This window comes from Pezoporus flaviventris, unplaced genomic scaffold (genome assembly GCF_033815535.1).
Source record: "Pezoporus flaviventris isolate CSIRO_AGI_PZ_B2104156 unplaced genomic scaffold, CSIRO_AGI_Pfla_v1 ptg000013l, whole genome shotgun sequence".
Taxonomy (NCBI): Eukaryota; Metazoa; Chordata; class Aves; order Psittaciformes; family Psittacidae; genus Pezoporus; species Pezoporus flaviventris.
In genome coordinates, this window is record NW_026892561.1 from 40,682,970 (window position 1) to 40,709,102 (window position 26,133).

General features: G+C 38.9%; 2 protein-coding genes and 1 long non-coding RNA gene across 3 annotated transcripts in view; 1 reads left to right on the forward strand and 2 right to left on the reverse strand.

The window, feature by feature from the left end:
* Positions 1–4,383, reverse strand: part of COL4A3 (collagen type IV alpha 3 chain) — a 63,994-nt gene extending 59,611 nt beyond the window's left edge. Inside the window, exon 1 of the mRNA XM_061452994.1 lies at positions 4,076–4,383. Coding sequence (XP_061308978.1) covers positions 4,076–4,165 — 90 coding nt within the window. The 5' untranslated portion in view covers positions 4,166–4,383. The remainder of the gene's footprint in view (positions 1–4,075) is intronic.
* A 4,894-nt stretch (positions 4,384–9,277) lies between these two features.
* The window catches only part of COL4A4 (collagen type IV alpha 4 chain), a 68,119-nt gene continuing 51,263 nt past the window's right edge, over positions 9,278–26,133 (forward strand). The window contains exons 1-4 of the mRNA XM_061452995.1: positions 9,278–9,442; positions 11,934–11,973; positions 14,008–14,085; positions 25,836–25,970. Of these exons, the coding sequence (XP_061308979.1) occupies positions 9,387–9,442; positions 11,934–11,973; positions 14,008–14,085; positions 25,836–25,970 (309 nt within the window). The 5' untranslated portion in view covers positions 9,278–9,386. The remainder of the gene's footprint in view (positions 9,443–11,933; positions 11,974–14,007; positions 14,086–25,835; positions 25,971–26,133) is intronic.
* Positions 17,737–26,086, reverse strand: LOC133269017 (uncharacterized). The gene is made up of 5 exons (XR_009743264.1): positions 25,820–26,086; positions 25,559–25,624; positions 23,061–23,210; positions 21,076–21,167; positions 17,737–18,880 (listed from the first exon to the last, which is right to left on the reverse strand). It is a non-coding gene; the product is annotated as an uncharacterized LOC133269017 (long non-coding RNA).

Consider the following 26,133-nt stretch of genomic DNA (forward strand, 5'->3'; position numbering starts at 1 on the left):
CTTAACATTTTTTGGCCATCAGAGAAAGCCTCCACGTGGTATGAAAGAGCAGAACTCCATAAATTTTGATGCACAAATATTAGGGCAACTCTGCTTCTTTATGTTAACCCTCTTGGCCCAGTAGGAAAAGCATTGCTCTGCAGCACTCTGACATTGGCCTGTTTCTCTGTGGAGATGATGGAGGAATTACGACTAATTATAGAGGCAATCAAGATCAGAAAAGCCCAGTATAAATTGGGCCCAATTATCAGAGTAACACCCCCACTAACTTCAGAGCTGGGATCATATTAACCAAATCAAAGAGAGTACTTCACAAAGGACTTGTTTTTCTAACACACTCAGTGAACTCTCTTTTGTACATTCAGGTGCACATCTTCTCTTAGCTGCCTCATGTGGCAAAGAACCTGGACGCTTCCAAAGGCCAGCAGAGAAGGAACATTCTCACTGTGACTCACCTGTGTTCCTCCAATATTTTGATTCCTAGCTAAACAAAGTGATTCAGCCTAGATTCCGTTCTTACCAGCCTTGGAGATGGTCATGGCTAAGCTACAGCACTGCCATTTTTCCTTACAGAGCTAGGTATTAAGATCTGTTTGTGACAAAGTATAGTTTGCTTTTAGTTAGGAAAACAATCCTGCATGAAGAAGAAAAGACTAGTTTGTAAATATTTGCATGCAAATTCTAACATTTGTAAAATATGAAATTAATTGGAAAACATGAACATTTGCCTCTAGTCACCATGAGAAGGAGGATTTCCAAAAAAGATATTTCCAAGTTTTATAGCCACAAAGTTTGCTACCTCTACTCCTCTGCCAGCAGAACAAGATGAAAATATGAAAAAGTAATGATGGAAGCAACTAGAGGATAGAGAGCACTTAATTTTATCCTGTGTATACAATATTGCAATTGTACTACAATGCAAATTGAAATATGGTAGTTACAGGAGGTTCAGCTTACTTGCAATCAAGTAATCCTGCTCAAGTAGAAACTCTCTTTTATCCTGTTCTGAACACCTGCTAACACAACGCCATCATAAAAATGATCAATGCCACTAAGAAGTAGTATTGATTCAGCAAACATGAACTTGAAGAAGGTATTTTTCTTATTAGTGTCCTTTGAAACAGCAGATTTCAGGGAATATTTTTAGATTAGTGTTTAATTTCAAGACATACAAGAAGTACATGGATGGTATCACAAGACAGCACACACTCAGGAGAATTAATTGGATTGTATGTGTGCATCAAGACAGTACCAGTTCTAGGTACTGTTAAACAAAATGAAACAATGAGAAAGCAAACCATTTCATTCTTTTTCTGAAAGAATAATAAAAAAATATGATGAATGAAAAGGATCTTATTCCCTGCAGAAACATCTTGATATTTTTTAAATTATGATTCTTCTTCTAAAGTATTTAAATGAACAGTGGAAAAATCCAAAGAATTATAACATCAGTATCTGGAGTGAAGGAATACATCAAGCAAGCTGTAAAGCCTTTGACATGGGAAGATGCTACTTCTGCTGAGTTTTCAGAAGATGTGATTAGAGCATGCCAGTGGCCAAGAATGCAGATAATAATACTCCCTAGCAGGTGCCAGAAAGTTCAGCCTCCTAAGGGCAGAGAAGTTTGGTTCTCTGTGAATGGCTGTGAGGACCAAAATTTCTTGCATAAACAGCAGAAGGCACAAATTCATAATTTTCTTTCTTCAAAAATAAACTACTTTTTAAAAGACATATACTTAAAACTTTTCTATGAGAAAACATTTGTTAATTTAGGCAAACAGCAAAACATTACTTGCTGGTCAGATATAAACTCATTTTCATATGAAAGTCCATTCTTTGCAATGCACAGTCCAGCCAAGATGCAATGATTTATTCATCAATCATTTCACATAAATTATCATTACCCACTAATATTTAATTAGTTTAGATAAACTGAGAAAAATCTGCTAGACTCTTTTGAAAATAACAGCATTTTTATAGGAGAATAGAATTACGCCATTTAAATTTTAAACTGGATAATCTGTTGCAAATCTAGTTTAAACTAATCTCAGACAACATCTGAGATCTGCTGAATTTTCAGAGCACCACTGAATTGATTCATTATGTTCAAACTCTGCCTAAACAGCAAGATTTCTGTAGAAGACACCTGCTACCATCACAAATCCTGTCTTTAAGACCCAAGTGTAAAGGAGGATCTAGTAGTGACAATGCTCTAGAAAACTGGTATCTTGGAGCTTTGTGATTTTTCCTAAGCAGAAAGCCTGCTAATAAAATACAGTACATGAGTCTGCTCTAGAAATCCTATTGAAGTTGCTAAAAAGGTGGTGGGTGGCATGGTCTAGTGTGAAGCATCCCTGCCCATGGCAGGGGTGTTGGAACTAAATTATGTTAAGGTCCTTTCCAACCCTAACTGTTCTATGATTCTATGATTCTAAATGCTTTATTGGGCCATACATGGGGTCTTACTTGTCAATATTCCTCCTTTTCCCTTCCTTTGCAAATGAAAACATGAAACAGGATGACAAGATCAAGAGAGACAGACTAGAGGCTTAGAAAAAGTGTGTGTGTGTTGTGGGAGGGTAGGCATTCCTGGTGCACAGCCTGTGCTTGAGAAGCATATATGATGATGTGCAACATCAGGGGCAATGGATGGGGAGGTAACAGCAGAGGAGGAGTGAAATAAAGAACAGCAGAATGGGTAGAAGAGAGGCAGATCTTGAGTTCATTTATCTTCCACATCTTGCTTTAGAGTAAGGATCAGATTTAGTCAGGCTGAAACAACTCTGCAGAAAATACGTACTTTGCAAATAGATCTGTTTCCTCTGTTCTACATAAGAACCATGAGGTATTTTAATTCCATTACAAATAAAACAAGTAGATCTTTGTTAAATGACCAAACTTGACTGCAAGTTAGAGTGCCATGAAAGAAAACATGTTTGGTGAGGCGCTTATACTGCTTCTAGATGCTTAACCCGAAATGGGTGTGTGAAGGAGCTGTAATACTCGAGAAGAAACATTATTATTAATTAGTCTGCTTCAGAGTATTACAGCAGAATGTGTCTCTATTTTAGGGATAACAAAGTAGGCGGTCAGATTTTGTCCTTATAAAGGTCAACTGCGAAATGTTTTGATACACAGTAAAGGATTTTCATGTACTGGGTTAGAGCTTTACACACACATGCAAGGAGAAAGTAACACTGTTGACCATTACTGGAGAAACAGAACTTGAAATTGACTGAAACTGAAAGTTTCCCGTGTTTGATGTCTGTCCAAAATTTACTGAAAGTGGCAGTTTTCTGCGTGGTTACTGTCAGAAATGTTGAGAGCTACACTGACCCATTCACCCGCACAACTGACTGCTCTTTTCCCAGTTCGGAATGTACAATCTAAACGTTATAACCAGACAGAGGAGACAGGAACGGCAGAGACTACAGTACGATCTAGAAGTATTTATCTACCAAACGGTGATGCACGCTCATCATTAAACCTGAAAGACAAACTTTTTTTTGCAATAAGGTCCAGACGGTTAAGTGATGCTCTGGCGGTCTGTTTATCTCAGACACCACCCACACACAGCACCGCTATGTCCTTGCCGTCCGCGCACACCGCCTCCCGCGGAGAGACGCGCTGCCCTCGGGTCAGGCATCCGCGGCGGCTTTTCCCGCCGGCGGCGGGGCTGAGCCCTGCTCCCCTCACTGGAGCCCTTCGCTGGCAGCACGCGGTGCTTCTCCCTCGCACCTGAGACCTGCGGCGGCGAAGCGCCCGGTCCGGGGGCCACCCCTTCTCATCCCCGCCTGGCAGCGGAGCAGGGGTAACGGGACCTCACCGCTGGGCGAGCGCACCGCGCAGCGCCCGATTGCCATGTACCTGAGGAGGGTGAGGCACATAATTTTAAACAGAAGGAATTCACCTTTTCTTTCTCGTAAGCTGCCAACGCCGGAATGCAGTGCACTGGCAGAAGAGGGAGACTCGCTAGGCCCCGCTCTGTCCCAGCTGACTGCAGTAGCCGCGGGGCACCCCTCCACTCCGGGACACCCCGCCAGCGCCTCAGCCCCGCCGCCCCGCGTTCACTCACCTCAGCTGCCGCGGCGCGGCCCAGCCAGAGCAGGGCAAGTAGCAGCAGAAGCGGCGGCGCCAGGTGGCCGGGGCAGTCCCCGCCGGCCATCCCGCGCCCAGCGCTGCCTGCGCGGCGTTCCGCGGAGCACGGCCAGGGGCGCTGGGACTCTGCCCCCCGCCCGCCCGCGGCTTTTGGCCTGGGGGCTGCTGCTTCGCACCCTCCTCGGTGCTCCCAGCGACCTGGGGTGGGGACAGAGGCTGGGGATGGCCGGGGCGGGGCCGGCTGGGCCACCCCTCTCCTCCCCTCTCGTCTTCTCTCCTGTCCTGAACTCTTGGCTCTGTGCGTCTTTTTCCTTGGGCAACACCGGCAAGCCGCTGTCCGTCCGTCCGTCCGTCCTCAGTGGGTGTGAAGTGAGAGAGGAGCCGGGGGCTTTCCCGCCTGGGAGCTGAGGTGAGCGCTGCGGAGGGGCAGCCCCGGGCGGCGGTACCTGGCGCTCATGACAGGCCGTCCTCGCCTGGCCTCGGCGCCTGCCGGGGCCGGGCAGCTCGCTGAGGGGCCAGCCCCGTCCCAGGACAGCTGGAGGTGTCCCAGGTTACTAGGCTGTCTCCGTCTTGCACTTGCTTCTGCTGCGTCGCCGTGACCGTGAAGGCGCAGGTAGTGGGCGCCATCCGAGAGACCGCGGGGCTGCGCGGTGGGAGCTGGGACCCGTCCGGGCCAGCCACGGACACCGGCCAAGACAGGGCACGGCCTGTGCCCGCCCGAACCGGGGTCATCTGCAGCTCCCCGGCGGGAGAAGTGGTCGGTTAAACCGGGGAGGGACCGAGGCGGCACCAGGGAAAGGCGGCGGCATCCAGGGCCCTCAGCGCCATCCCGCCTCTGCCCGGGGCGAGCCCGGGCACTGACAAGAGTGTTTTCTTTTAAGCAGCGCTCTCCATCAAGTTTTTCTTGATGAGACTGCAGAGACCAAGAAGTCCCAGAAGGGACAAAGTGCTGTCCACTACATAAATGTAAATCAGTGAGAAATGTTTCTGCCCGGGCTTTTCGCATAGTTTAGCATGATATAAAAGTTTTGTGAATGAAAGTGTGATTTGCAAATTGTTGGCAGTATGTAAAGTTTAGGACATTTATGTTACTGACAAAAGCACTGCATGGTCAAGGTAACACCGCACCAAATAAAGAGCTGTTCTGAGATGGTGCAAACTTAAAAAGTATGTTGGCCAGTCTGGCCACAGTGATCTTACCTTATCTGCAGCGTTTGTGAGTGCTGGACAGGAAATCCTACGTTACAGGTTTATATTAAGCACTAGAAGCAATACAGAAAAAACAACAATATACAATAATATATGTATAGAAATCTATCCAGGACTACTCATGTGGTACAGACCTAAAGCCTTTAGTGGGTATAACGCTAACCACAGAACTTTGTAAAACAGCTTGTCTTACAGACATGAGAGTAGTGCTGGATCTCTACTAGTTTAGTACTAGCAACAGGAACACATCTCTGGAAGAGCAGAGCAATATGTTCAGTATCAAAGATCCTGTACATCATCACAGATGTTATCACCTTGTCTCTAAAATCTCAAGTATAAGTGAGAGAAAGCTGGGGTAGACAGCAATGTACAAAAGGTGGAAAATATCCCGTTTTCAAGCCAGATTGATGGTGAGCATATAGAATAGTGTCTTAGGGTTACTGCTCAACAGATGGATTTTATTTGTCAGGTTCCTAAACCTGTTGACTATAACAGTGCTACATTTTTTTACACAGGAATACTGTAATGAGGACAAAAATGAGGTCTGCAGTTGTTGTATAAGCCGTAACACCTATAAATTACAAGTACCTAAATCCACCTCTGAAATTTAACATTAGAAGAACTGGAGATAGACAGAAGGTAGCAGACACTCATTTATACAAAAGTGAAAACAAAAGGTGCAGGCTTCTATGAGAAAAGGTCAGAGGAAGCAAGACTACAGTGGAAGAAAGTGGTCAGTCCTCAGAAATAATTCAAATTTAGATGCTGAATTAACAATGAGTCTCAATAAAGAAGACAGAACTTAAAAGGAGAGCTCTTGAATACTAGGCAAAAAAAAAATATTGGAAGAAAGCAGGCAGACCACTGTTAGGAGACAGAATGAATTAGTGAATGAACAGTTAGTGAATGGACTACTGCTGTAATAGAAATATATTGAGTCAGTTTCAAATGGTGAAAACTCTGTACAGAAATTTCAAAATAAAAAGAAGCCATCAAGCTCGAAACAAATACCAGAAAATGCTAACAAGGGGGATGACACAGAAAGACACATCTTCTAAAGGAAGACCTCTTTGAGCCCAGTTTTATCCTAGTGCCACCTGTTTCATTGACCTTGAGCAGCTGGCTGCTATGTAGTACAGCCCAACCTGATAGTAGTTACGTGTTTTACAGTTAAGAAACAGCAAGTAATGTTGCATTATGAGACAATCACTTAAAAGCATATATGCCTTTAATGTGAGTTTCTAGGACAGATACATGACTTCACAGCATAGAGGTAGAATAAAAGTATGATCAGCCACTGATATTCTCTCTCCTGCTCGTTATTACCATAACTGATGGCATCCATCCAAAAAAAGTCTATGAAACCTTGATGCAGACTGTGTTGCTGATACTGTTGCAGTCTGTAGTGCCTTCAGAGAGCTACAAACTTTAGAGAGATGGTCTTACTTGACACACCAGCTGGCAAGGCAGGCTTCTGTCAAAAAGTGTACCTGCAGCTGCCTGTAGAGGTACTTTAAAAAAAGAAGAAAATTCCAAACAATCCCCCCAGAAACAAACAAAACCAAAACCAAATAAAACCAAACAAAAATTCCCACCCAAACCTAACCAACCACCTATAACAAAACAAAACAAAACAAAAAAAAAAAAACACAGAAAAGCCCCCAACACACCCCAAACAAACAAACAAAACCCAACCAAAAAACCACAAAAGAACAAAAAAACCCAAAACCAAAAGAAACCATTAGTGCATGAACAACAGAGAGTTCAACCTTAATACTAGAAAACAGTTGAAAGCTGCAACAAATTGAAGTCCAGGGTTTGTTTTTTTTTTCACTATTTGCTATTTAATGATTTTAGCTTTAATTTTGTTTCCTCAGTACTGTATGGGAAAACAAGGATAACTGTTTTCTGTTTTTATAAATAGGTAATACTTTTATGGGAAACATTAGAGTTCTATGAATTTAATAAAAAGTGCAAAATTTCATAGGACACTGTAAAAGAAAAAAATATGGCTTAAGGAAAAGGATGAAAAGAGTATGGAATATGTCCATCATGTATGAGGCAGCAGTCCTGTGGAAAACAATATATATATTCTTGTAACGAAACTGACTATCCTAATCATATGCATAAAAGAACTACATTAAAATTGAGTACACAACCCTATTTTTTATTACTGAACTGAATTCTTGACTTTGCAACTTCAGTGGCCTTGTTAAACATGATGTTGGTTTCTTTAGATGAACTGAGAATATAGTTGGGTCTGCTCTATTCTTTTTTTTTTTCAACTTGATAACTGCAGCTGTGTCTCTGCCTCAGACTATGGCTCATGTCCTGTAGTCTTATCAGAATCCCTAAGAATGAAATTGTCTTCCTTCATGTCTAGAAACTAAACATCTAGGTTATGTTATATTGCCAGCTTTTACCCCTCTGGCTTTGGAAGATTTTATGAGCTGAGGTTTGGTGGTGTTTGTCTATTCCTTTTATTCCTTTGGTGGTATTGAGTGTGTTATTATTTTATTATTGGGAGTATTAGGGTTTTTTCCTTCTTTTCCCTTATTCTCTCTTTTTCTTTTTTTTTTTTTTTTTTACAGATGGGGAACTAGGGCACAGAAAGAGACTAAGAATTTGGCAGACTATGGAGTACTGTACAGTACATGCGGGGTGTGATCTTGCAGTATGAATTGGCTGCCCTGAGGGTATTTATTTGTTAGTACACAGTAGCTTACAAAGTCTCTCCTTCAGACTGCAGGGTAAGAATATCCTCTGCATACATATAGAAGTCACTACTATTTCTAGATTAGTTCTGGTTAGAAATATGCTACACTGTCTAAATAACAGAAAACAAGACAGTAATGTTTCAGGAACTGTTCACTCGTTTGCTTTACAAAGAAAAGATAGCTGGTTTTTGAACAGCTATCAGAGAGCAGGGAGGTCACGTCTTTGCTCCCTTCTCAGTAACTGATAGTCTTTGCTTACTCAGGAAAGTAAAGAAAGTTCTTCTTCAAAGAAGAACTTCTCCAAAGAAAACGAACCCCTGTCAGTTCACTCTAGTTAGTGTTCAGTCTCCTCAAAATTAACCTCCCCACATCTGGGGAAAAAAATAAAATCCTGTGATAATCTGTGCTAGCCTGGGAAAAGCCTCTTAAGCCCTCAGTTTGAAATAACCATTGTGAATCATTTGCCAGATATGCCTTATTCCAAAGGATTACACCTTTTTTCTATTTGGGAGATGTAAAAGTTTGCACAGGAGCAGGCCATTCCTCTGGATTTGTGAAGCTTTGAGCTTACACAAGGTTTTGTGCACCACGTTTCCTCACAAAACTCCATATATGCTATTAGACCTAAGTCAGAGGTCACAGATGCACTGTGTAGTTAATTTATGTATGCGAAATTCGATTGGCTGGGATTGTAGAGGCCTCTGGTCAGTCTTACACTTAGGGCTTCCAGCTTTCTAAATCCTGGCAAAAGCTGTTGAAAAATGTTCTAAAAATAAAGCTAATAATTTCTAGGTAACATTTCCAAGGATTGTCATCTATCCGTGCATATGGATAGAAATCTTGAGCTGAAAATACAAATGGCTTCATTCTGCATTCAGAGTAGTCCTCCTTTCCTCAGATGTACACATAGACACTTGTCCAGCCCAGTTTGCAGAAGATACTTCTAAGTATCTAATAATGCAAGACACAATTTGTTGATTATTTCAAACACCGAATGAAGACTATCTTTTTTCTAGGCTGAAATCTTGTACCCTTTTATGTTTCTCTGTACTTTCATATATAGTTCCCTTGAAATAATTGGATTGCTGATAAAATGTGGCCTGAATAGGAGTTATATAATGTGTGCCAATGTAGAGCTGTGCTGTGTGACATATTTAAATGGTTAAGACATATTTTAGTTATATTAAGTATTCATGTTTGTACATCAGATGTTTATTTTAATATAAACAGGTTCAGAGGAGAAAACAACAGTATGGAACAGTGTTTATAGACCATACACAAACAGAAGGAAAGAGAAGACCTGTTAAAAAAAAAAATCAAAGAAAGAAAAGTGCTGCACATACAGATCCTCAATCAGCGTGAATGGCATTAACAAAGGATTCATTTGAATGGATTAAGTGGCTTTTCACAGCTGCCTGGTGAGTTTTACAGGTCACTAAATTTTTTAACTAGTCACTGAGATATATTCTTAGCTATCAATTTAGCAGTAGCAAGAAATAAACGGTTAAATAGTTTGTAGCCTGTCATAAATTTGATAAACCTATATGATAATTTATTGTATTTGCTTATGATTGTTGTTCTGTAAGTTTACACCGTTTAAATTTCAAGTCTTACACTATTTAATTAGGAACAAAGAGGAACTAAGATTGAGGCTGTTTTAAGAGGAAAGATATTCCTATGTTCTAGTGCTGAATGTATTTAGAGAAGAAAAACAATGACCAACTCAAACCTGAATGCCTGTCCCACAATAATTTTGAGGAAGAGGGACAATTATTAAAAGGCATGAAGAAAACTTTTAGAGACTGTGATGGAAATGACTGGTAGCAGCTGTGGCAGGAGCTCTTTGTAGAGGAAAATGATCCTTAGGTATAGATTACGGTCACTGCTGCCCAGAATTTTGAGTGTGGTGTGTGGGATCTTCTCGATAATGTCTTCCAGGAAATACCAATTATTTTCCTTCTTCAAGCACTGGGGTCTTGAGGAATGTGAAATTATGCTTTTCTAGCTGGGAACCTGGCCCAGAAAATTTACTTTGTTGAACCTGACACCCTCACTGCTCGGCAGTCTTCTATTGTGCTAATATGCCTGAGCTCTCTCCAGTATCTTTTTCATGTTCATTTGGTTTGTGCAAGGCCAGGCTGCTTGTTAGTCAGGTGTTCCCTGAAGTAGCAGCCTTCAATCCCAGCCCTCTCTCCAAGGTTGCTGCTTTTGTTTTCTTCTTCATTATTTGTTAATGTCTTACCTCTGAGAGTATTGTGTTGGTTTGAGTATTTGGGCAATGTCTATATAGCTTCAGGAGGCAGGGGTTTTGAAGTGACAGAGAACAACCTGGCAAACTTATGCCTGCCGTCTGTGACTGGAAAAAAGGGAGATTGCGGTGCCGCGCATCAAGAACAGCATCATCAAATTTCCATTTCAGTTGTGCAAGGGCTTCATGAGAACTTTGCATTTTCTTAAATGAAAAATAACTCACACCTGGCCAACGTTGACATGAGAAAATATATTTACAGAGACTGCCTGAAAAAATGGCCTTAAATGGGTAACAATAAAAGAACAAACCTATGCTATTTCCTGCTACCTGATTTAAGTGTTCCTGTGAAGTTAAATCCTCTCTACACAAACTTGTTTGATGATTAAAGGCTGAATCACTGGGATGCACAAGATTCCCCCACCATTTAGTATTGTAACTGATCATCTGGCAATCTTCCATTGTTTAATCAGTCTTTTGTTTCTCATTTAGCGAGAGACAGTATGAGCTTCTGTCGTCAGTTCTGCAATTATTTTGATAAATATTTTTTTCTGTAAAATTTGTGTATTCGAAAAAAGTAGCTGACAACATAGGTTTAAGAAGTGTATAGAGTAAATGTACATAAATTGATAAGTTAAATTTGTCAGTATTGAATTTATCAACATATATAGGTTATATAATTTGTAGTTTGAATCTATGAACAATTAATAATCAGGGAGAGTAATCGTGGGTTTGCTGGCACAGTTCTCCATGCTCCAAAGACTTGATCATGTGAATAACAAATCAAAACCAGAGGTTGATCTCAATAGGACTTTGGAAAAGTTACTAAATGCTTCAGTATTTGCAGGGTTGGAGTAATTTTGATACAGGCTTCACTATAGCTTGGAGAATAACACACAGTAGTCTATACGTTATTGCCGTATATAATATATCGTTTCATATAATGAGTGACACCTTAGTTCTCATTAATAATAATGTTTGTATGAATATTAATTAATAATAATGCTTATTTCCTGTATTGCTGCAGAGACCTGGGGCTACCTTTTTGTTTTAACTTAGCTTATTTATTTTTATTTTTGCATGTAGAAATAATAAAAGACATGATTTCAACTTTATAACCCATCACTTGCAATGGTTGGCATGGAGCTTGGCTTCCCCAGCAGCTGCTCTGGAATCATGGGACTATTTTGAGTACTGCTTTGCTCTCTGCCTTTTCTCACTCTATCTCTGAGAAAAAAAAAACAGCACCAGCTAATTCATTTTGGGGCAGATGCAGGTCATCTCTGTCACTGCTCAATCTTCGCCCCATGGTGTCCATGGAGAAATTTTTCTGTAATGGTTCCTCTAGCCATTCTTAATTGTGGGATTAGAAGTAGGTTATCAGGGGGAAGTTACAAGAGCTTTTACATAGTCTTATTCATGCCTATCTGTTTGTATTTAGTCTTTGTTCACAAATACAAAAAGACAAATACACAGCATGTTCTGACCGTTCCCTCATGGTGCATACCCCTTATAAATATATTCTTTTAACTATATAATCCCAACCCCAAATAGGATTTAATTATGTGTACACAGTTCTCACTTTTTAGAGGCAACATTCTTGTGAACTTTGGAGGTTGCAAAATTAGTTTTAATTTAGCTTATTCCTTCTTTTAAATCAGGTGGCTGCTAGTTGTTTTTTCAGTACAAGAGATTGATGGGGTAAGTGACATTCATATTTACTTTAAACAGGTGATCAATAGGATCATATGGTTCAGATAAGTAGTACTATATACATCAAGATGATGTATAGTTCTGTGGCAAAACTGTGACATTTCTTTCAGTGTTTCTGCAGTTCTAACTTTCTGTTTCACTTGCTAAGATTAACTATTTTATAATTTTCTCCTTTGGTTCTTCCAGATTCTAACTTTAGCATCTTTAAATACTTTGGGAAGCTGCACTTAAAAAACCCCTCTCTTGTACACTGAATCTGTCTCCTTTCTCACAAAGTTCCCTTCAGTGGCTCTGCATTATAGCATATATCAAACTGTAGCTTTCAAGCCCTTTTCTGTACATTAGCCTCGATCTTAAACTGGCTTCCTGATGTAAATTCCCATCTCTCTAAAGCCAAAACTTCAGATAATATAGCCTCAATATCTACTTTATTTTTCTCTCTGTACTGTTCTCCATACTAACCTTATATTTGCAATACCCTCAGTGGAACTTCTTTCAAGTCCATCCTCTTCGTTTCTTTCAAGTATTTAAAAGCTATTTTTTGTCATTTCCCCCCAAAGTAATTCCTTTTTAGTTAACTGTTGAAAATGGAATGAATGTGTTCAATTAGAACAAAGGGTAACAGCTTACATGTTATTATAAACTTGCATTCCACTGACATTCCAGTGGAGGCAAGTTTTCAGTAACTACGTGAGAGACTAGCGTGGAGTAGATAAGTAATTTCATCAGAAATCCAGTCTGTGAGAAAGGCTATCACACCCTCTGGTTCAGAGCTTTGGGAATACCAGGTATTCTTAAAATATTATAGATAGAAAGAACAGAATTTTTGCTCCTTATCTTATATTTGTCAGTGTTTTCTCCTTGAAAAACTGAAGCATTAACCTATAGTGTTCCGCTGGCTATTAAAACCAGTAACAAAACAATGTTGACCTTGATAAAAATTTGATCCACCCTGAGCAAATAATTTCAGGTTGTCACTGTTGACCTCTTTACCTAAATTATTCTTAAATCTTTTAAGTCATCCTTTTTTGAAATTACTTTAATAGTTTAGAAAATTTTGCTGAAAATAATGTCACTTTGTGGACATTCCAACCGTCCACTCACCATGAATTTATAAATGCATATGGTGTATATAATTGGTATATGTTTAATACTACACTTTGGGAAATAGAAAATAATAATAAAATCATATTCACTTACCACACAATAAAACTAATTAATTCACATCTTGGTGTGGTTTTGTGTCTCCTTGAATATGCTTTTCCCCCCCCATAGCAATTTGATGAAACAAAGTAGTTGTTTCTTTGCTATTAAGAGGACAAGGACAGAAAGTTTTAATATAAGAAATAAGTAAGTTAGTGGTAGGCAATGCATAATTACAGCATGCACATGCTTCTCTTTTCATTTAACAGACAAGAATTAGATACAGGGCTTTATTGCTAAGTGGGCTTGTGGCTCTTCAACCTGTTTTGCCTTTTATCATCTAATTGTTGCTAAACAGTCTCCTACCCTAATGTGGTGTGTTACATGTTTCATGTTATTACAAATTAAATTCTGATTCTGTTAAATTTTTTTCCAGATGTAGCCTGTTTCTTTAGTTGTCTTTAGATGTAATATTTGCATTACTTAACATAACTTGCAGGTAATATGTTTCACTTTGTACAGCAACAGTAGTAAGCTTTTGCTTATGGCCTCTACTTTGCCAGCATGTTTCTGCTGATGAGAGATCCAAGAAGTTTGGGATTTTACTACATTTTAAATGTAGTATTGATGTGTGTATTTTATGAAGCAAACATTGGGAAAGGTTCAGATGTGTCAAGCTGAAGATCCACACAATACTCTGATGTTTGCTGCTATGCAAAGTTTCTTTATCAGAAGGAAGTCGCCCTGTGGGTATGCAAGGGTAGCCAAGTATTTTGGCTTCAAAATCATCTAATTGAATATTATGACCAGTTGACAATATTTGATGAAGTGATTGTTGTCTGTTGCTTATTGGTAAATCCATACACTTTTAATTTTTAGGGAGGATATGCATATATTGACCCATGTGGGGGACAGGATTGTTCAGTTTGTCGGTGCTTTCCAGAAAAAGGATCAAGAGTAAGTGATGCTTAGAACTAATGCTAATTACTGTTGTAAATACTTTGTACATTGCTGCTCTTTAAAATCAATATGGTTGACACAAATCAATAAATTAATATTCAGGCATAAATAAGTCTTAATATAGCAAACTATTATAATTCACTTACTGGTATGATGTACTGCTATAGTCAAAAGAATTTAAGATGTTAAACAAGTTTGTAAATGAGGTTTGTAATATTCATGTTGCCTTTCTTGTGTTAGGTGTCCTTTGAGATCAATCTAGTACTTAGACAAAGGTTATTCTGAATATATTTTAAGTTTAGAAATCTATGCTAATCTACTAAGAGGTTGGCTAAAAGAGAATGTCTATGCCATTTACTAGTGTTATGACAATTTAGGTGTTTCATATTCTGGAAAAGCTTGCAGACCTTTTATTTTACTAGCTTAATACACCAAGTATAAAAAAAAAATCTGTATTATCTTTGCCTTTTAAAGAATCATAAAATATTGAGTGAAGCCAAGGCATTTCCATATTATGCACTAAAATTAGTAACTCTGTATGTTGCTATTTGTTAAATGAAATTATGGTCCAGTGCTAACTATTTTATCCTGGCTGTTGTTTCTCAAAATGCATATATATATATATATATATATAATCATAGAATCCTAGAATCATATATATAGTGGTAGCAAACAATTTAACTATTATCTGAGTAGATGCATGCCCTGAACACCTGAAAAACTGTAGGTTAGTGTTGGAATTTGTTTTCTTTCAAAGTACTACTGTTAAAGATTACGGTTAGAAATCTTGACCATGGTGGATAAAGTTTTGAAAGAGCTGAATGCCCCATTTGTTTGTGTACAACCTGAGTCACCACAAAAACAAGACACACCTTTTCTTTCCTGTGCTTCTGCAGTTGGCTGCATGCTTTGCTGTGTCATGATCACTGCCCTGGTGTCCTCGGATCCTATCCTAATCCTCTGGGATTATGGGTATATTAAAGACCCCCATTGCTGTAGGATTTTCATAATAGGGGCCTAGGATGTGTCTATCTCTGTAACACTGTGTTAACAAAAGGGCATCCCAGGAAAAGTATTTTGACTAGCAGCACTGCAGTGTCTCGCAGCAGTACTGAACAGACTGTTTTGGATACAAAAACCTGATCTAAAATGCCATTTAAAAACAACTGACATTGAAACTAGAAGAAATTTCCCGGATTCTGGTTCTCTCTCAGTAGCTTGGAAATTTTGAATTACATGCCCCTGATCAGTCAATAATAAATACTCACTGCTCTTTCCTAAGGTGTCCTCCTCACCACAGATAAACTGAACTATGATGTTTGCATTTGCAGATAGTTTTCTAAATTCCAAGGATATGGACCTAAGTAAGTGCCAAATAGAAGCGTAATAAATATTTCAAAATAAATTCAATGTCATTAAGAAAATGTAAGTCTGAGAATTTCTTGAAATAGCTCTGAAATAAGTATGCACACTGATGGATAAAGTCTCTCCAACCTAATATGAATTTATGTTTCATGCAATCATTTCTGTTAAACAGTATGCAAGAAATAGAAGTACTTATCAGACCCTACATGAAATATGGCTTACCTAAACACCACTTTAGATTGTTGCAAATATTTTCTATACTAATATATGGTGATGAATTAGTTCTATAGGATCACTTTATCTTTTTTTCTGTTGTTCTGCAACCCTGTTGATTTCTAAACTTTGCTGTGTTCTGCCTTTACATTCTGACACAGTGACTTTTCTTTCCTTGCTTTTGTGGAGACTACCCATTACAAAATAAAAGATTTGTTTATCTTATTGTTAGCTTCCTAGAATGCAAACCAGCTGCTTTATCGCCTTTGCTGTCTGAATCCTGCTCTTGGGCTGGTTCCTCAGAGTTTTGCATCTTCCTCAATTCTGTCTTTGAAGTGCAAGAAATAAATTATCATTGAAAGCCTCTGGCATTGTACAGTATGCAGGCCTAAAATTTCAGAAGTGTACAGTTTATGAAATAATCCTTCTTTGTAAAGAAGTTGTGATAAGACCAATATTATATGTTCGGTTGCAGAGCACTGTAATTTTTCCCTTTTCACTATTTAGAACAACTCTGTCAAAATTAAGGATGAGCTGCTCCCCTCAGCAAACATTTGCTGAAAGCACAAAACATTCTAGAAACTTCATGTACTTGCTGGCAAAAGGTGATGGAACATTAATCACACCCAGACAGGCTGGAGGGCCAACGTTATAGCAGCCCTGAAGGTTAACAAGTCTTTATTCAGCTCTGTTAAGCCAACTGCAGTACCAGGGGCTTTTGCAGAGGCTGAATGAGAAATGGAGTGTCTGAGTGAGCTACATCAGAATCTGAATTAAGTTGTTTTGATATACACAGACCAGTCCACCTTAATTTTTTTGTTTGTTTATCTTTTAATCTTTTATACCACAGAGAATTAGATGTAAGGTATTCCCTTCATGATCTTCCACTGAACATAGCCGTCTAAAACTTACAGGGGAACAAGGGCAAATTGTCTCATTATTGTACTTCTGAGGTATTATCTGTGTTAGAAATATGCAAGGTCAGACCTATTATGAATTGATTAAACATGTTCTTCAGACTCTTTCAAGAACTGAAACTAAATCCTTCATTAGACTAGCTGGAACATGACCATTCGCCTGTTAGCCAAATACTTCCAAATAGAGTTCCAGTTTCAATGGAAAGTTTCTGTTAACTTTTGTCTTCCCTAAAAAGTGCACTGAGGGAAAAGCTATTTAGCAAAGTACGTTATTTGTAATACACCTGTTGGAATGCATAGGAAGTACATTATGTGTAATACACCTGTTGGAATGCATAGGAATTACAATCCATAGGAAAGATGATTGTTGTCTCATGATGTAGACCTTGTGCTACACAGATGTCATAGGTCCAACTTAAAAGTAATAGCTTAACATTTGAATAAAAACCTGAGCAGTTTGTTTCACACATTGCTAATTTTCACTTCCCTGTATCCTTCTCCACACACTAATGAAAAGGAGATTTTTAGGGAAGTCAGAATATCTATCTGCTGATAAAACAGCAGTTGTACAGTATCAAAGTTAAGGTGTGACCATCTGATAAGGGTTTCACTTTGTCAGCAGACTGGGAGGAAAATATTGTTGCCAGTTTCATTTGAGAGGTTTTTATGTACGTATAAAACACTATGACAGGTATTTGATGACATTGCCATTTTACAGATTTTAGAATGTTACCTTCCTTTTTAGACTTTCAGTGGAAGCACTGCCCACTGGAAATTTAGCTAGTAAAGTGAACAAACAGGTTATTTCTGTCCGGAGAAGGGTTATAGTCAATCCATAACAAATATTTCTACTAAAATTAAGGTAGAACAAAAGTCTTAGAACCAACATAAATCAGCTTTGTTTATTTGTAATTACCAGTGACAAATGAATTATGTTCACATTTTGTAAAATTAAAAACATTGTAAGCTGCATATGACGTAAGTGTAGCCCTTAGCATCTCTCCGCTAGAACAGTAAAAACCTAGGATAATAAGAGAATAGACACCTAAAATTAAACTCTTATTTAGGTTTATGAGTCAAGTAGAATGACTGTCAGGAGTGTAGTATACTCTGAAGTTTTCATAGGAAAGACAGACCTCAAATCTTTCCTACGGTCTTTGGCATAATGACTTTTCTATTTTTTATATTTTTTTTAATGCAGTTTAAGCATGACTAGTTAAAGCTGTGGTTACCAGGACAGTGTACAATATCTGTGCAACTGACTGTGAGTGCACAGTAATTCAGACTTTGCCTTCCAGTTGCGTTTTTGAAAATCTGTTAAATGCACACACAGAAAGCCTTCTTCATTGTAAGTGGACGAGATAATTGAGGCTGTAGCTAGAGGAAATATGACCATGGGAGTATGAAAAGGAAACTGCCGTGGCCATACTTGAATGTATTGAAATTGGGCAGGTTGGAAGAAAAGTAGAAGCAAATACCTGAACTTTTATTTAAGATTTTTATAAACCCAGTATAGAAGTTTGCTATATTGGGTCTTAGAAGAGCTTGTGTACATGTCATTTTTTATTTCTCTCAAGCTTAGATAACTGTGCTATAGACAGATTTGCACTACTGTTCATTAGCAAGAAATCATCCACTGTCTGAAAAACAGTCTAGTCACTATTGCTAGCAGTATATCCCATTCGGATATCATTACAGTTGTCCACATCACAATGGAAGTCCAGCTTCCGTTTAATTGGGATTACAGCCCTGTTAGAATTAGGTTTACATTATGCTGTTTGTCTTTTGATCTATGTCACAGCTCAAAAAGACTCTTTCTTCCATAGGACATGCAAGACTTCCATGGACTCTTTCTTCCATAGGACGTATCAAAATGTGTTAAATCTCTGCATGTAGTGTGTGATACTGTACATATTCATTCAAGAAAAATTGAACAGATAATGAGGGGAGAAAGTCATCAGTGAAAGTTTATATGCCAATAAGTATTCTACATACTTTTTAGTGCCAGTCTGGACCAATTGATAATTTCTTCTGCCTTCTTTTTCACAGTCAAGATGTACTGTTTTCCAGTAGGCGGTAGCAGTCAATGTTTTTAATTAGAGGCAAAGAGCAACTTCGTAATTTTAGACTTTTTTCATCTCTTCCTCTTAGGTCTCCCATAAAGTCCATGATTGTAATTTTCTCCTGATACGTCCAACAGACAGTGAAAACTTTCCTCCACTTTCTCTACTTGGGAAGTCATTTCCTTGGTAACTCCTGTAGTGTTGTGTCAGAGACCTCACAAAATGCTGGCTGCTCTAACAGAATTTAGATAGTTTAAAAAATATTTGCTGTTAGCACTGATGGATTGTAAACCTGTCCTGTGCCGACCCCAGAGTCTGCTCCCATTCAGTTCCTTTGGCTTTGTTTATAGAGTTAAGTAGATTTAAAAAGCAAGCATCTATTCATGACCCAACCTGATCTAGCTTCTATGAGATCATGTGAAATGCCTGGAGGCTAGTGAATAATAAATATAAGTCAGCAAGACCGTTCTTTTGCAGATGAAGCGAATGGCCTATTTTCATACTAGTGTAGAGAGAACCTAGCAAGCAGAAATCTAAGAGGAAGGTCTCCCATTTTCTGGCATATGAGGTGTAAGGAGTAAGAATTCACAAGAGATGCTAAGTCGGTTGTCACAGGTAAGTTAGAAAATCAGCTGATGTATACTTCAGGGCAGTGGGGTAAGAACGGTGAAATTTAACAGTATAGTAGATATACCATCTGGCATCACATCTCTCTAGTAGATCCTGTGGGTTAACTGAGTGATTTACAGCACAGAGGAAATATATTTAATATTCACTAGCTGAGAAACTGTGCAAATTCTCTCTGTTTTGGGGAGTAAGAGGCATTTATTAAATCACACTTTTCTGAATGTCAGTATGCAATGGCAGTCTGTCATGCACATGGAATATCCAGCACTTGTATTTGAATTTTCAAGCTGCACACTCAGGAAGTGAATATCTAAAATCTGTCTAATGATCTCAAATGCATATGCTTAGTTGACTCACTATAGGAGATGTAAACACACTAGCATCAGAGGAAAGCCAGATCTCTCCCACTATTTGACAGTATCACAGTATGCTAGAGATTGGAAGGGACCTCAAAAGATCATCTAGTCCAATCCCCCTGCCGGAGCAGGAACACCTAGATAATGTTACACAGGAATGTGTCCAGACGAGTTTTGAATGTCTCCAGGGAAGGAGACTCCACAACCTCCCTGGGCAGCCTGTTCCAGTGTTCCGTCACCCTCACTGAGAAGAAGTTTCTTCTCAAGTTTAAGTGGAACCTCTTGTGTTCCAGTTTGTACCCATTACCCCTTGTCCTATCATTGTTTGCCACTGAGTAGAGCCTGGCTCCATCCTCGTGACACTCCCCCTTTATATATTTATATACACTAATAAGGTCACCCCTCAGTCTCCTCTTCTCTAAACTATAGAGACCCAGCTCCCTCAGTCTTTCCTCATAAGGGAGATGCTCCACTCCCTTAATCATCTTAGTTGCCCTGCGCTGGACTCTCTCCAGCAGCTCCCTGTCCTTCTTGAACTGAGGGGCCCAGAACTGGACACAATATTCCAGATGCGGTCTCACCAGGGTAGAGTAGAGGGGAAGGAGGACCTCTCTCGACCTACTAACCACCCCCCTTCTAATACACCCCAGGATGACATTGGCCTTCTTGGCCACAAGGGCACAGTGTTGGCTCATGGTCATCCTGTCGTCCACTAGGACCCCCCGGTCCCTCTCCCCTACACTGCTCTCTAACAGGTCGTTCCTCAACCTATACTGGAACCTGGGGTTGTTCCTGCCCAGATGCAGGACTCTACACTTTCCCTTGTTATATTTCATCAAGTTATTCCCTGCCCAACTCTCTAGCCTGTCCAGGTCTTGCTGGATGGCAGCACAGCCTTCTGGCATGTCAGCCACTCCTCCCAGCTTAGTGTCATCAGCAAACTTGCTGGTAGTACACTCAATTCCCTCGTCTAAATCGTTGATGAATATATTAAATAATACTGGTCCCAGTACTGACCCTTGAGGCACTCCACTAGTTACAGGCCTCCAACTAGACTCCGCCCCATAGACTACAACTCTCTGGCTTCTCTCCTTCAGCCAGTTCACAGTCCACCTCACTACCTGATCATCCAGACCACACTTCCTCAATTTAGCTGTGAGGATGCTGTGGGAGCATCATACCTGTTGATAATTTTTTGATAATTTTGATAATTTTTCCCAGTACATTAGCTATGATACAATTTTGAAATAGAAGATTCCTGAAACCAGTTATACATTGCATTCAACTCACATTCGCTGAGAACCATAATAAAACAGACCTAGAGAAATTAGACCCCATATCTATATCTGAAGCAGACCACAAGTTCTTATAGCTGATCAGAACAGTAGGCAGTTCTATGGCCCCAAGAGTTAGGATTTGAACTTGTAGGGAATGAAGCCTGCTTACCAGAATGTGGAGTAGGAACAGGATCACTCCAATGTCCTCACTGAAAGGTCTTTCTGAAACTGTTCTTCACGTACAATGTCCAGCTACAGCATCTGTAAATTAGTATTTTTCATATTAGACATATTTCTAAAGTTTTGATCTTGTTAAATTATCCCTCCTTTTGTTGTTGAGCATCTTTCTTTCTGTAATACTTTTGGTACCCTGTCCCACTATACTAAAACAGTGTTTTTCTTAGTTGCTTCAGATTGGCAAGCTTTTGCACATCAGGCAAAACAAAACTACAAAATCATTCTTTTTTTGTAGATTTAAATCAACCAAATGTTACCACACAGTGACTTGTTTCAATAAACATTTATTTTATTTTATTTGCTAATCTGATGTTTATTATTTGTGGTCTAAAATGGTCTATTTGCAACTGTCTGTTTTCAGCCATTAACGGTGTTTCTTACAGTGTCAGTGCCAAATTAGCTGCTGTTCAGTGTTTGTTTAACACAATAGTGACACCCACTGGCTTATCGAATACTTTTTCTTTTCATGATTTCACAGAGTTAAAACAAAAATACACTGTAGAAAATGTTTTCAGCACTTCACTGTGAATACATCTGCATCATCAGGTACTATGTTCCTGATGGATCATTGAATAGGATAAAAGAACACAGAATTTCCCAGTAGTTTGCAGCATAATACAGATGCCAAGAAGAGTCAAGCACTGAGAGTTACTATTACATTTAATCAGCTCAAAATCTGATTATAAAAAGGAAGTTATCAATACTGAAAAGTCATTATATTATCTGCTGTTTCTGAACAAACTGAAAATAAAGTACATGCCATATACTAGTCTGACCCTCACTCAATGTTTAACCCGCTACCATAGAAAAATTTGTTCCGTTAAGGACAAGAAGTGGATTTAATACCAAGCTGTGTGCTTTTTCAGATTTATTTCATGTTGATAAAGTTAATACTGATAAGGTTTATTTTGGAGCCTTGATTTACAGTGAAAATGGTTTTGGTCCCAGTCCCACACAGTTACAGTGGAGGAGTGGAACTTTCCAGAATGGACACTCCTACAAGCCCTGGAAGCTGTGGCTTTGCTGTATAATAGACCTGCTCTTCCAAAAGGGGAGAGGACATGGGTGGAGCTTAGAGTTGCAGCAGATGCTCCCACCTCACTAAGCAAATTACTAAAGAAAACATCTGTCTGCAAATGCCTTTGTGTGCCCTCCTCTCTTGCTCTCAGACTGCTCTACTTTCCTCCCTATCGCTGCCCTGCTCCTGCTAAAATGGGAAAGACTGGTTACAAGCTGGAGCCTAGTACAGAATGACAAAGGGTGTTACATTACTTGCCTACAATCTGATTATGTGGAGTTGCTGGGCATTTTCAGTTTTATTCATGTGAACAGAAGGTAAGTACATTTCACATATCACTTGTAAATCCACATAGCCTGTAACATAGGGTGCTGTCCTAACTGAAGGCTGGTAACTGGACTTCTTTCAACTTTATCAATAACAAAAACCAAGAATTTACTTTAGTATAATTAACTTTTTTTCCACCCCCCCCAGTTAAGAGCCCTTTATAATATTATTCGCTCAGACAGTGCTCAGGGCACTCAAGAAATCAGGTGCTCTTCAGTTTTAGAACAATCAAAAAAAAGTAATTCCAAATTACCTTGGCCATTGCCTTTTCCAAAGAGTATTAAATACTTTGCTGCACGATCTTAAAGTATTTGCAGTCTTAGTCTTAGGAAGCATACTTAATTAAAAAAAATATAGTCTTGTTTTGTCAAAAGTCAGTTTCTTACTGCAGGTCAAGCCCAGGATGTGCTAAAATAACAGACCATAATCTTGGCATGGGTAGTTCCTGACCTAGACAATTAACAAGGCATTGAAATCCTAAAGGAATTTATTGGCATCAGATGGCAGAGCAGGCATAATATTCTGTTCATTTTAACTGAGTTAATTTGTCATTTCCACATGAGCATGACTACCTTCATCCTCTTTATTTGTACAGCTGTCCTGAGACTGTAATGCTGTCGTAGACACATTGGATGGGCACAAATAATAGATGTGATAATAGATGTTATGACATGGTATCAGTTTGGTCTTAACAAAGCTCTCAGTCATTATCAGTCTTTGAGCTGAAAGAGAGAGAGACAATCCACCAGCTTCATATGGCATGCTAAAGTTGTACCAGCTGTCAAACCTATTGTGAATTCTGGATTCAGTGACTCTGTTTTATGACTTCACTACCTCCTACTGAAGACATAAACTGTGGAGTCAATTAAATTCACAGGGTCAATTAACAAAGCCATTTTATCAGTCTAAAGGACTATATGTCCTGGAAGTGTTTACTGGTTAATTATGACAGATAATTACCATAGAATTCATACAGTGTCTCAGCTTTTTTTGATTACTATCAAAATCATGTTCCTCCAACTGTCCAATAGATATAACATATGAAAACTTTTTCTTTCAACTCTTGAATGCAGAGCATATACACTGTGAATTAAAGATATCAAAGTTGCTGCAGAAACTTGTCAACAAGACACACTGTTAAGACAAAGGCATTAGAGCATTAATAAGAGACATCTTCCAGAATTTTTTTCCTGCTGCTGAATGTTGCATTTTGCATGATAACCACTAGTTCAGTGTACTAAAAAAGGTACTGCTTCCAGTAGAGTGAATGGCCCAAACTGTTGTATTTTGCAGTGCTATTAGTCTCATTCATTTCACTTTTCTTATACTCAACATTATGCTTTAATTAAAAAAATGGTTGTCCAGACATCTTTTTATCAAGTATTTAAAGGGTGTAATAGCTGCTTTAAGACTACTTCAATGAATAAATTCAGGTTTACAACAGAGGATGTGCAAGGCACTGCCAATAGACAGGCTGCAATTGTTCATGCAAGCAAATACTGAAACACCCAGAATCCTGATTCATTGTTAGCAAGCATGCAGAATTAGCAGATTTCAATAGTAATACCCCTTAATTTGCATAATATTTTACACTGCTGAAATTATGGTATTAAGAAAATGGTAACTTGCTGAAGGCAGCAGGCTGATTCTGCTCTGGAATTTTTGCGAGTGACTTCACTGGAAGCAGGATTAAGGTTTAAGTGAGAGGCGACAGTAAAGAAAAATGGAACATGAGTTGTACGAGGATACTTTTTCAGGGACTCCTTATTTGTAAGTGTAGGATTTCTTTTCCTGGCCTCTGGACTAAATTCCTGTTCATAGCTTCAGAGCCAGTGGTGATCCAGTCCTGCTTCCAGTACAGCATAAGCCTATAGTATGTTTTTGTTCCAAGCATGTAGCCAGTTACCTTCTTATTACTCTGCTTCTTTGCTGATTTTCCTGAATGATGCATACCATACATTTCTTCATGTCCAGCTGTAAAATCATACTGATTACATTGATATAGTTGAAAAGACAAATAGAAAATAAATAAAAAGGAAAAGAGATTTAGGTCCCTGCTTATAATTCAAAAGGTAAGTCTTTATTTAGATTCAGTCTGTTGGGAGTGTTTACACTGAGAAGCAAGCAGTTAAATTATGTTGAAGCAACAGAACTGAATTCCTGAAGCTAACATATCTGCTTACAATCACCTTTGGTGTCTGTCATAACTGTTTTCCTTCAATCCATTCATAGAAACAAACGCTATGGTCTCATTTCTATGAATGGTGGTTGTACTGAAGTATCTTTTACTGCCCTCAAGTGGTCTTAGAGCCATGTGCGTTTCTCGGGACTGCATGGGGCTCCATCTCGCTCTCTTTCTTAATACCATAGTATAATTGATTGATGAATTCTGAAAAGAAAGCAAAACACTCTAGAGCTGGTAAATAAAAGAAGCTGTAGCTAAACAGAGATAATGGCACAAAATAAAAAAGATGAGTAAGAGAAACAAAGACTTGTAAATACATAGATTTTTGTAGGGTGAAAATGCAGACAGCTTACATGTGAAGTCTGTTTAGAAAACTTGTTTTATTCAGCACTTTGAATTTATGATTTAATAACTGTTTACCAGCACAGAACAAAAGCTGCAACAAATTCAAAACAACTCCAAAGCAATGCTATAGTCTGAAAAATCTTGGAAGAGTGCATAGAAATCCATGGGGATGGTCAATAGGGTACTGTAGGTACAGCTACACAATTTAGAGTTATTTATAGATAAATTACATTCTGCATCCTCTCAAATAATTCTATTAGAATTAATACTTTCTGTAAATATGTTGGTTAATAGCTATTATTTTTTTTTGTGCAGGAAATTTCACAACTTCTAAGTGAGGCATTCAGATCTGAGAGCAATGATGGAAGATAAGTAAGCTAAAACCCCAAGATAATTAGCATATAGTATGACTTAAGAGGGAACTCTCTCAATTTGTTCTAATTTTGTACAAACTCCCTTTGTCTAAAATGAGCCATCACTTCTCTGGTGGCAAATATAGGATGTTCAGTGGAATCTTATGCTTGCAGAAGGGATACTTACGTTGATAGAGCCAGGAAGACTTGCAGTTTAACCCAGGCATCTCAGATAGGTGGTGCTGGAGACCTGCTGAAGATGAAATTATCACCTGGAGGAAGTTGTTAAGTTTGAAGGTGGTGTTCCTAGAGCATCTAATGAAGGGAACAGATCTGCAGACTATACAACCAAGCTGTTTTGAATCATGTACATTATAAGCCTTGTTTTATCCATACAGTCATCCCCGAAATGCTGCCTGCTGCAATGTTTACAGCAGTAGTCATTCACTTTTGACTCTTTTCAGGGTCAACCTGGTGAGCTGGGAGCTCAAGGTCCGATTGGGTCCTTGGGATCTACAGGACCAGCTGGTCTGCCAGGGGAAAAAGGACAGAGAGGTGAGACTGGGCAACCTGGGCCATCTGGAGAAAGAGGTGATAAGGTAGGAAACACCATAGACAGCTCTTTTAGGTGTATACAGTATGTAATGTTAAATATTGGCAAGTGAAATAGAACCTGAATGATCAAAAAGCATTTACCAAACCATACTCTTGCTCAACAAAACTCTCACGGAAATTAATTTACAAAATTAAATTAATTTAAAA